Below are 12,218 nucleotides of genomic sequence, written 5' to 3'. Positions count from 1 at the left end.
GCGGAGCCGTCCTTGTGGGCGGGCTTTCCGGTCTGGTGGGGGAGCCGGGCGTAGGACGTCTGGTGGGAGGTCGTCGGGCGCAGGTGAGGCTTGCGCTGGTGAGGGCGCGGTTCGGTCGGGGCGCGGGCGGCGGGGACTCGCGGGCGGCGGGACTCGCGGGCGGCGGGGCTCGCGGGCGGCGGGTGCGGCCCGCGCTCCGCTTCCCAAGTGCGTGGGACTGGAGCTGGTCGCGCTCGCACCCGGCTCCCGGGAGTTGGGGAGCTGCCCGCGCCGGCGGCTGGACCTGGGCGTGCGTCCCCGCCAGCCCGCGTCCGCGCTGGCGCCCCGGGAGCCCCGCTGGGGTTCGGGCTGGATAGAGCGCGCAGGTGGGGCTGCCGCCGGGAGGCCGTCGGCCTGGGGGAGTCACCCCTTGAGCCTCTGCGTTCGGGCTGCACGGACCTGGGGGGCCCCGGAGCCTCGGGGCTGTTCGTGTGCTGGTTTCTTCCGGTAGAGATTCGCCCAGTGTCGCTGAGGGCAAGGGAGGTTCGCTGCCCGGAGTCCCGTCCTCGGAGGTCTGCAGCTGGTCCAGGGTTGCACTCGGGAACTTCCCTTGTCCTGTGTCACTTTCTCTTTCTCCAGTAAAAGAGCACTCAGACGTCTTCCGTAAACACAAAATAAAACGGGCCTCTTGGTTTTGTTGTGGCGCTTCGCAGCAGCCAGTGGAGTCGAGTGTGTTGATTACTGCTTTCAGTCTCCTGAAAGCTTTGCACTATTGCTGTCAAAAAGTGAAGGCCCTCCATCTCCCCACCCATTATTTGCTTAGTATTTGGCACTACTAGATTTTAAATGTTCTGTGGATCAGTAAGCATTAAAGTACGAAGTTTCATGGATTTCCCAACACCAGGTACTGTGTTAAGCACCTGTGTAGATTGTCTGATTTCATCCCCCTCCTAATTTTCATAGGATTTTTTTTTTAACCCCATTGTGCTCTTAAGGAAACTGAAACTTCTAGAAACTTACTGTCCCATGTCCCACAGCTATTAAATACTAGGGAGTCCACGTTTGGATATTTGTTAGACTCTGGACCTGAGCATGACAACAATGTTCTTTTGTCTCATTGCAAATGGGAAGCATCAGCTTAAAAACCTCAGAGTCTAAAAAGTAAAATTAGCACATAAAAGACAGATATTTGACTTTTTATGCAATTGCAATGAGCAAAAACTTTTGTCTTATTTTTAGAGTAATTTTGTAATTGTGTTACCTGTACATATAGTCATTTTAAGATACATGTGTATTCACACCATTACCTATATTTCATCATTTTTGTAAAGTAATTTAAGTCTATGCCTGCAATTTGTTGAGTGAAACTTTGAGATCACGTTGCATTTACAGGCAGATCTATAGAAACTATATACCAATGTTTGAAAATTCAGGGAAGTACTTCTTAATAAAGTTAATTTTATATGCATTATGCATAAATTATAGATGCAGCATAAATGCCATAATGCATCCACTTGAGAGAACCAGGTGGTACAGTCAGTTATGCAAACTAGAGTAAGAAAGGAGAGGCAGTTACTATATCAAAGCTAAAAGTCTGAGGAAAGTGGTCTGTCTGGGGTTTATCTCTTGATCTAACCTGCTCAGTAGAAGTTAGGTTTGCACTGTCAAAAATTATACTGAGAAGGGCAGGCTTTTCTCCTTAGGCCTCCCAATTGCAGCTGTGAACCATTGCCCATGCAGTCAGAACCAGGCTGTACCCCACCAGTGGTGTTGGTCTATACATATGTGACCAGCAGGACTTGCCCTGTACGCTTTCCCAGGAACCACTTGTAGGTGTTTAAAAAGTCATGGGCAAACAAAACTGCTATGGATCTGCCACTGGTAACTGAAATGACAGCATGGTTTCTGGCCAGTAGATTGTGTGTCTTTCTCTTTTGTGTGCTGGAGTGGGGAATCCCATGACGTTTACTCTACAGCAGACCTCTGTACTTCTGGAAAAACTTCTGTGATTCCACTGCATGCTGGTGTGCCAGGAGGAGTCTGAGACTACGAGACAAGCTGTGGATTATGTTCCTAGAGCATGCATTCCACTTGGAAGTCTATTTTGGGGAAAAATAACTCATATTAATGTTATATATACTAATTTTAAGCTCTAAAATAGCTCTGATGTATTATAGATTCTAGTAGAACTGACATTGATCTTTAAAACCTCAAAGAAATTTTTACATGTTTGGTAACCATTTTAGGAAATGTTATAGACCCTAACCCAACAAAGGATGCATTATTCTCCTGTTTTCGAAGACTTCAATGAAAAACTGTCTCAAGACGTTCTACTTTTGTTTTATTTTTGTTAAAGCACTTAACATTTTATTATAGTTAGTTCTCCCACACCCTTTTTTCTTTACAGAATGTAAATTCTTTCAAAGTAGAAATGTAGTATGTCTGCCCTAGTGTAGTGCCTGGCTCAAGTGTGGTCACTGAGTACTTGGGTATAACTGACATAGGGCATGAACCAAAGGGATTGTGCTAACAAACTTTGAAATGGATAAAGTGAGGAACTTATTGGGAGAGAATTCTGAATTAGGTTTTGAATGCTGGAGTGATTCGGCATAACTACCAGGGAAGAGGTGAAAGTAGACAGATATAAGTTAGTTTGTCAAAGACCTTAATTGATGATTAGGATTTCAAAATTTCCCAGAAGTCAAATTTCAATTCAGTGAGCAAGTTGTTTGTTAAAGAACATCTGTTTTAGGCACTGTGTTTCTGATGCTGTGTATAGTCTGAGAAAGAAGACACATGCAGAGGCGGACTTTACTTCATGAGCCTAGAAATGAAGTGTTATTGTTACTGATTTTATTTTTCTATTTTCATTATTAGGAGTATTCTTTTGCATTGTGTGCCAAATAAGTAAGCGATAAAAGAATTAATTCAATGAATATTGGCGTTTAGGGAGAAAGATAATTAAAATTACTTTTCAGTGTTTATAATTATAGAAAATGAAGAAAGTGATACTGTTGGTAACATACAAATTAGTTTTAAGTAAAATGGTTATTAGATGTAGAGGTTGAAAAGCATTTTATATACTTTTCATATGTCATTTATAATATTAACATACTTTCATTTAATAAACCTCAATAAGCATTTGCTGTGGAACAGATCATCTCTATAAGGCCATGATGTTAAATACTTAGCTGAATTTTACCTTTCACTTTTTCTCTTTTTGCTTTATTAGTTAGACCAGAGGACCCACTGCTTCCATGGCTGCCTCACAAACTCCACAGACTGTTGCATCTCACGTTCCCTTTGCAGATTTATGTTCAACTTTAGAGCGAATACAGAAGAGTAAAGGACGTGCAGAAAAAATCAGACACTTCAAGGAATTTTTAGATTCTTGGAGAAAATTTCATGATGCCCTTCATAAGAACCAAAAAGATGTTACAGACTCTTTTTATCCGGCAATGAGACTTATTCTTCCTCAGCTGGAAAGAGAGAGAATGGCTTATGGAATCAAAGAAACTATGCTGGCTAAGCTTTATATCGAATTGCTTAATTTGCCAAGAGAAGGGAAAGATGCCCTTAAACTCCTCAATTACAGGACCCCCACTGGGACTCGGGGGGATGCCGGGGACTTTGCGATGATTGCGTACTTTGTGTTGAAGCCCCGATGTTTGCAGAAAGGAAGTTTAACCATACAGCAAGTAAATGAACTTTTAGATTCAGTTGCCAGCAATAATTCTACCAAAAGAAAAGACTTAGTGAAAAAGAGTCTTCTTCAGCTTATAACTCAGAGTTCAGCACTGGAACAAAAGTGGCTCATACGAATGATCGTAAAGGACTTAAAGCTTGGTTTTAGTCAGCAGACTATATTTTCTGTTTTTCATAATGACGCTGCTGAGTTGCATAATGTCACCACAGATCTTGAGAAGGTCTGTCGGCAGCTGCATGACCCCTCTGTAGGACTCACTGACATTTCCATCACTTTGTTTTCTGCTTTTAAACCAATGCTAGCTGCAGTAGCAGATATCGAGCGCATTGAGAAAGACATGAGACACCAGAGTTTCTACATCGAAACCAAGCTTGATGGTGAGCGGATGCAGATGCACAAAGATGGGGATGTTTACAAATACTTTTCCAGAAATGGCTATAACTACACTGATCAGTTTGGTGCCTCTCCGCAAGAGGGCTCTCTCACCCCATTCATTCATGATGCCTTCCAGCCAGATGTGCAAACCTGTATCCTTGATGGAGAGATGATGGCCTACAATCCCAGCACACAGACCTTTATGCAAAAGGGCAATAAATTTGATATTAAAAGAATGGTGGAAGATTCTGATCTGCAGACTTGTTACTGTGTTTTTGATGTATTGATGGTTAATAATAAAAAGCTAGGTCGTGAGATCCTGAGAAAGAGGTATGAGATTCTCAGAAGTACTTTTATACCAGTACCAGGTAGGGTGGAAATAGTGCAGAAAGCACAAGCTCATACCAAGAATGAAGTGATCGATGCACTGAATGAAGCAATAGATAAAAGAGAAGAGGGAATCATGATAAAACATCCCTTGTCCATTTACAAGCCAGACAAAAGAGGTGAAGGATGGTTAAAAATTAAGCCAGAATATGTCAGTGGACTAATGGATGAATTAGACATCTTAATTGTGGGAGGCTATTGGGGTAAAGGTTTGCGGGGTGGGATGATGTCTCATTTTTTGTGTGCAGTAGCAGAGAAACCCCCTCCTGGTGAGAAACCATCTGTGTTTCATACTCTGTGTCGTGTTGGCTCAGGATACACCATGAAAGAACTGTACGATCTAGGTTTGAAATTGGCCAAGTACTGGAAGACTTTTCATAGAAAAGCACCACCAAGCAGCATTTTATGTGGAACAGAGAAACCAGAAGTGTACATTGAGCCTGGCAATTCTGTCATCGTTCAGGTTAAGGCCGCAGAGATTGTCCCCAGTGATATGTACAGAACTGGCTGTACATTGCGATTTCCACGGATCGAGAGGATAAGAGATGACAAGGAGTGGCATGAGTGCATGACTCTGGAGGACCTGGAACAGCTGCGGGGGAAAGCAGCTGGAAAGCTTGCCTCGAAACACCTCTACCCAGGAGAGGAGGATGAACCAAGAGAGAAAAGGCGAAGAGCTGCCCCAAAGGTGAAGAAGGTGATTGGAATTATTGAACACTTAAAGGCACCTAACCTTTCTAACATAAGCAAAGTTTCCAATATATTTGAAGATGTTGAGTTTTGTGTTATGAGCGGAACAGCCAGCCATCCAAAGCCTGACCTGGAGAATAGAATTGCAGAGTTGGGTGGCTACATTGTACAGAATCCAGGCCCGGACACATACTGTGTAATTGCAGGTTCTGAGAACGTCAGAGTGAAAAACATCATTTCTTCTGATAAACATGATGTTGTCAAGCCTGCGTGGCTCTTAGAATGTTTTCAGACCAAAAGCTGTGTGCCCTGGCAGCCTCGCTTTATGATTCACATGTGCCCATCAACAAAACAGCATTTTGCCCGTGAATATGATCGCTATGGTGACAGTTACTTTGTTGATACAGATTTGATCCAACTGAAAGAGGTGTTCTCAGGAATTAAAAATTCTAATGAACACACTCCTGAAGAAATGGCCTCTGTGATTGCAGATTTGGAATGTCGTTACTCCTGGGACCGCTCTCCTCTAAGTATGTTCAGGCACCACACCATTTATGTGGACGTGTACACTGTGATTAATGACTCGAGTACCAGAATCCAGGGAGCAAGACTAGCCATCAGAGCCTTGGAGCTCCGGTTCCATGGGGCAAAGGTAGTTCCTCTCTTAGCTGAGGGAGTATCCCATGTACTTATTGGAGAGGATCATAGTCGTGTTGCAGATTTTAAAGCTTTTAGAAGAACTCTTAAGAGAAAGTTTAAGATCCTTCAAGAACGTTGGGTAACTGACTCAGTAGACAAGTGTGAGTTACAGGAAGAAAATCAGTATTTGATATAAGCCAACTTTCTTAGGAAAGCCTTGGATCTGGTGGACCCATTGCAATACGTAGTAATGATGACATCGTAAACTGCCTTTTGGTTTTATTTTTAAAAAATCTATACTTAAAAAGTATTATTACATATAGTAAAACAAGAATTTTAACTTTTAAGAGAAAAGAAATGGAATGACCCAAAGCCAAGAGATTCTCTTAGTAGTATAGTATTTTATGAGTTTTATGACCAAAATGAAATAATTGAGCTATTTAAAGAAGAGGCGTTCGTAAAGCCATCTATATAGAAATCTAGAATTTTGACTCACATATTAGTAAAATACATTTGGAAACTTTTAGAATCGTCAGAGTACTGACTTAAATAGGATTTTTCCAAAGTCAATTAAAAATTTTAATAGTTTTTAGCTAATAAAAGCATTGAAAGTAAAAAGGGCAGAGTAGTTATAATTAGACATGTAAAATAAGTATTTTTTACTTGAATGCCAAAATGCCTCTTTTAAATGTGAAACAAACTTTTTTACAAAACTTGGTGATGTTTTTTAGCCAAGTTAGTTTAATGTGACTTAGTGGCCTGAGCATTTAAAATTGAATTGGTTTGATATTTTTAAAAACAAATATATATATATTTTTAAGTTTTTATTGTTTGGTACCAGGGATTGAACCCAGGGGCACTCAACCACTGAGCCACATCCCCAGACCTTTTTATTTTTATTTTGAGACAGGGTCTTGCTAAGTTGCTAAGGGCTTTGCTACCCTGCTGAGGCTGGCTTTGAACTTAGATTCTCCTGCCTCAGCTTCCCAAGCCACTGGAATTACAGATGTGTGCCCCTGCAGCCTGAAAATCTTGCAATTTTAAGTTAGTACAGATTTAAATTTTTTTCTAAAACTGAACATGTTTTATATCAAGTATTTTTATGTGAATTTGTACTCCAGTATATAGTATTCACAAACTATTTTCCTAGATATAATCCATTGAGTAGGTGTCAAATGGTGTGTGTGTCATGATTTCCATTAGAGGCCAGTAACTTGCTTTAGCTTTTTAAAGTTGCTCTTGTAAGTAGATTATTTAAAGTCAATGTGTATAATACATAGTATTTCTGGATTTATATGTCAAATTTTGAAATATAGCCTATATGGAAAAATTTCTTTCACAACAGTTGAGTGGAATTTGGTACCTGAGATACTGTGTGTAGATTATGTGAAAGTAATTAAAGTTTTATGAAATAATAGAGAAGAAATCTGGATTGTTATACTTAATTTAAATAAAGTAATATATTATTAAAATGTTTTATTTGTGTTCTCTTTATTTTGAAAACTTCTGAATGGTTATTTTCTGTCAGATTTTAAGGTAACAATATAAGTTTTAACTGGTTTGACTCGAGTTCCTTTTTAAAGTACTTTGTTTCATGTTATGGGGTGAGCTTTTAAACATTTAAAACTTGTACTTTTGTGTAAGGGGAAAAATTTTAAAATACAGGTAAGTGTAGTGGGGGTAAAAGTCCATTATTTTGCCACCAAAGATAATAACGTTGCCTTTTTAGGTCATTGGTGGTAAGGAAAGTACAAAACAGCTATTGAGGCAACAGCCCTAAAGCTGACCCCAACGCTCTGCTTACCCTTGTGAGCTGGGCTCTTTACTGTCACCAGGCATGCCTGCCTCCTCCTCAGTTGCTGTGTGCTCTTGAATGCACTGTGCTGTGTCTTGTTAGCCCATTGATGCTCAAGCTCTGATGATTTCACAGAGCCACCTCCACTCCCTCCCCCCCTCCTTTTCCATTTCCTGTGAAGCAGTGTGATAAATCTTCATAATGTTATTATTAGCTCTTTGGGATATAGTCCTAGAAGTGGAACTGCTGGTTCAAAGTTAGGTTATTTTTCAGTAACACTTGGTATGTGTTAAAAACATCAGTGGAGTTGTTTTTCTTGCTTCTCTCCTCTTCCTTATCTCCAGGTGCTGGGAGGTTCAGTTGCTCATTGCTGAACCTGTTCAGTACTTATTCCCTGAGTAGGTTTTTCCTATCCATGTGGCTTCAGGTATACTGACATCTCCCACATTTCTTTGGCCCCAGTGTCTTTGCTGAGCTGTAGTTCCTATATTTAACTACATCACATCTCCATATGATGTCTAATAGGCCTCTCAAACCCAATGTTTAGAACTTCTTTCTATGAAGGTTTATAAAAGAAACAAACAAAAAAAAAATGGTGTAATGAACCCGCTGTGCATTTGACTCAGTTTGAAAAATTATTGGTGATCAATCTTTCATACGTATGTTCCTCCAGGATGCTGCCATATTATTAGCAGTATTGAGATTGAGCCCAGGGATGCTCTACCGCAGAGCTGCATCCCCAGCACTTTTTATTTTTCATTCTGAAATAGGGTTGCGCCAAGCTGCTCAGGCTGGCCTCACACTTGGTGATCCTCCTGACTCAACCTCCCTGCTGGGAATGCAGGGGTAGACCACCACGCCTGCTCAGATGACTTTTAAAGTAAACTAGATCACATGCTTTTATCTGCACATGTGCCACAATAGAACCCTCGATTTCTCAAACAGGGTTGTGCTCTCTTCCAGTATTTTGTTTCTGTACTAAATAATGCATCTGCTCATCCTGCTCATGATTAAAACTGTGGAATCGTTCTTGACAGTCCACCTGACCTCATTCCTACGACACATGGCACATCTATTCAGACATGGCCTTGCTCCACTCATGCCAGTAGCCAGCATCTAGCCATTCCTGCTCCTTTGTTTTACTAGTGTCCTTAACCGGCCTTCCTTCCATTCTTACTGTATTATGTTCTGTTCTCCGGAACAAAATCTTTAAAGATGCAAATCAGATTGTGTTTCTCTTCTGGTTAAAACCACTGAATTGCCATCAGTCATAATATCCAGTCTTCTCCATGGCCCGTTGTACCTGGCCCTGCCTTACCTGGTTTTGGATGGCTGGTGTCGTTTCCTACTGATGACCCCCTGCGCCCCACACCCCTTGCTCACCAACTTCAGCTGCGCTGTCCTGCTTGCACCCCTTTACCTTGTTCTCCCCGTGTTTGCCCCACCCACACCAAGCCCTTCTTTCCCACCACCAGAGGAGGGTTTTCCTGGGTGATGACTACCATTTTGTCCTGTTCATAGTTACCGTCAGCCAGCTATTTCTGGAGTGAGTGTTCTGCAGCAGGCTGAACACACACTTGGCTCTCACTTTCCAAGGCCATGGATCTTTTTGCCAGAAAGCAGGACAGGACTTACCAAGAACTTCAGCCCTGTCTGCATCACTGAAGGCTTGGAACTGCTCTTCAGCCTGGAGCAGCTGCTTCACACCGTGCTTTGCCTGGGATCTTAGTTACAGGATCACTTTGGGCCCTTGGATGCCTCACTTTGGGGAAAATTAGTTGGGCTTAATAACATGTCTAATGCAGCATTCTTTTGGCCCCACTGCTATTCTGTAAAAATTGCTGCAATTTATTTTCAACCAATATAATAAATTATTTCTGTGGTGATCATTTGGGTAAAAAGATGAATAAGATATTCTCTGTCCTCGAGAAACTCAAGATGTACTGAAAGCAAGATAATTGGAATAGAAACTCGAGTGTTTTCCGAGTGAAGGACTGAATCATTGCTGTGCAAAGCTACGTGGAGTAGGGAAGAGGACCCCTTCGACAGACAGCTCGCCCTGGCTCAGTTCCAGACCCACCGTCACTTGTATATTATTCTGACCCATAACTACTTCTCGGAACCCTAGTTTCTGAATTTTGAAGTGAAAGTGACACCTGTCTCACCAGCGTTGGAGCACAGAGTTGCAGCACCAGCTCATGGTAAGGACTCTTCAGTTTGTATCTGCTGCTCTCACCCAGCTGTCCACCATGGCGATAAGTGAGTAGATTCAGAAAGGAGGAGAACGTCAGGCATCGTGGTATGGAATGATTTTCCTGGCAGAGTGAAGATAATAAATAAACGTAGGTAGTACAAACGTGTGGAACTATTTGTAAAACACTCAGATGTAGGTACAGAGGTCAGGGTAGATTTTGAAAGGTCTTAAGTGCCACACTCAGACTATGGATTGTATCTGGTGCTCAAGGTAAGTGCGTTGAATTGCAAGCAAGGTATCAACCTCAGATCAGATCAGGTTGTGTATTTTGCTTTTTTTTTTTTTTTTTTTTGTTCTTTTTAGTTTCAGTTTTTAGAACACTATTGAGGTTTGATTGAAGTAAAGGATTCCATGTATTTGTTGTATTCAATTTGTTGAGTTTGGAGATAAGCACACACCTGGGAGATTATCATCACAATCAAGACCACAAACATCAATTCCAAAGGTCACCTTGTTCCCTTGGCTGATTCCCTTGCCTCGTCATCCTCAAATGCAGTGCCTCCTGAGCTCTAGACTCTGTTCTGTCTCACAACGAGACTGATGTCCACATCTGTACTGTACACACTTGGTGTTGGAAAGAGGGGAAGAATGTTCCTCTGCCCTGGTCTCCATTCATCCTCCTTGGAGGCTGTTCTCTCGTTTCAACAACCTTATGATCTCTTGCTAATGTGTGTTCTTCACATGCAAGAATTTTTAAAGAATGGTCTAAATGTGTAGTTGTATTTCCCAGCTTTTTGCTCTTAAAATCTCACATACATTTTTTAAAGAAAGACTTGGAACTCTGTTTCTACACTCCATAAATGTCAAGATCTTGTTGGAGATGTGGAAGCAGAGACATGCTTAGCTTTCACCAAGAAGATGTAATTGTGTGTCCAAGGGATGTACTTATACCCCCAAAGGGAGGAAGCTACCTACTTGGTAAACTAGATTAGCCAAGTAAATCCTAGCAATTTCTCAGAGGTAGATATCGTGAGGAGATTGCCTGTCAGAGAAGAGGTAATTCCTTTGACATTCAAATAGTTTAGAGCATAGAAAAAAAACAAGTCTTCCCAAATTTGTTTCTTAATTATGTAATGTTGGTAATGCCACCTCCCCAAAATAGCACCAAATTTGAAGCAACCACAACTTTCACCCATCACCACTGGGAATGTAAAATGATGCTACTTTGAAAAACTGGTAATTTTTAAAGTTCTAGACCTGTTCTGTAGCTCCCCAAGTCTATCCTGCCACAAGAGAAAAAAATAAATAAAAAGCTGTCTGCAAAATGATCGGTACAAGAATTTTCAGAGAAGCTTCATTCCCAATAGCTGCAAACCAGAAAGCCATTCATCTTTCAGTAGGATGGATAAATAAATCAGTATGCTCTTGTAACAGGTCTACTCAGCAGCCTCAGAACACCAGTGGATGCCCACTGCAGTATGGATTCCTGCTTGAGTGGCAGAAGCCAGATGCCAATAGCACACATCGTAAGATTCCTTTATATGAAGTTCAGAAACATAAAACTAATTCTGAGCAATAGAAATCAGAGCAGATTTGTCTCTGGGAAGGAGCATTAGCTGAAAAGGAACAAAGAGACATTTCTGAAGTGATAGAAATTTAATTGCCTTCATTGACATGTTAGTTACACAGATGTGTATGCTTATCAGAGCCTTAAGACTCATTTTAATAATTTCTTTAAATATTAAAAACAATTATGGATTTCATAGTTCCATAGAGACACAATATCCTAATATTTTTAAGTGAATATTGTAAGAACAGCAATAAAATATTTCCAAACAATTTTCAATTTTAAGGAGTATGAGGATGAACCAATATTAAAAACTATATTACGGCATGTAACTGTATTAATGGACTAAAGGCAGCAATGAAAACTGGTTTAAGAAATTTAATATTTTTTCTCAGAGGGAAAAAAACCCTAAAGGACATAAAAAGTAGGAGCCTTATTAAATATTATAATACTTTTTTAAAAAGCCAATCTTTGGCCTTCTTGGGTGGTGGTGACAACCCAGCACATGTTTTGGAGCTCCACAAATTCCCACATAAAAACCAGACAGAGCAACTAGGTAGCAGACAGCCCTACAGCTGTTTTCACAGCAGGAGTAAGTGATGAGGTGTCCCCCAAACCCAGCGCACAGGTGGGTGAGGACCAGCAGGTGGACGGCAAGACCTGATGTCATTAAAACACACGTGACAGAAGCCAGGCGATGGTGGGAGGCCCGCAGGGGTCTGAGGGGGAAGCAAGCCACCTATTCAGCAGGGTGACACTGGAAAGCCCGGGTGCTGGGATGAAAACAGCCTGAGTCCCCAGAACAGCCCGTCCTGACGCTCTCCAGGGCAAGAGCCCATGCTGAGAATAAGCCCCTGCAAGTGGAGCAAAATGTGATCAAAATAGG

General features: G+C 41.4%; 1 protein-coding gene across 2 annotated transcripts; it reads left to right on the top strand.

Moving 5' to 3' along the window:
- LIG4 (DNA ligase 4) lies at positions 1-7,191 on the top strand. 2 transcript variants are annotated; one of them, XM_079136142.1, is made up of 2 exons: positions 1-83; positions 3,221-7,191. In XM_079136142.1, exon 2 carries the CDS (start codon positions 3,237-3,239, stop codon positions 5,970-5,972), a length of 2,736 nt encoding a protein of 911 aa, XP_078992268.1. In that variant the 5' UTR covers positions 1-83; positions 3,221-3,236; the 3' UTR covers positions 5,973-7,191. The 2 variants fall into 2 exon arrangements, with proteins under 2 accessions (XP_078992268.1, XP_078992267.1); XM_079136141.1 differs by having other exon boundaries at positions 13-83; positions 3,212-7,191.
- The last annotated feature ends 5,027 nt before the right edge of the window (positions 7,192-12,218 follow it).

The sequence above is a fragment of the Sciurus vulgaris genome (assembly GCF_902686455.1).
Source record: "Sciurus vulgaris genome assembly, chromosome: 4".
Classification (NCBI taxonomy): Eukaryota; Metazoa; Chordata; class Mammalia; order Rodentia; family Sciuridae; genus Sciurus; species Sciurus vulgaris.
Note: the sequence above shows the minus strand (reverse complement) of the source record. Positions and strands in the feature narration are given on the sequence as shown.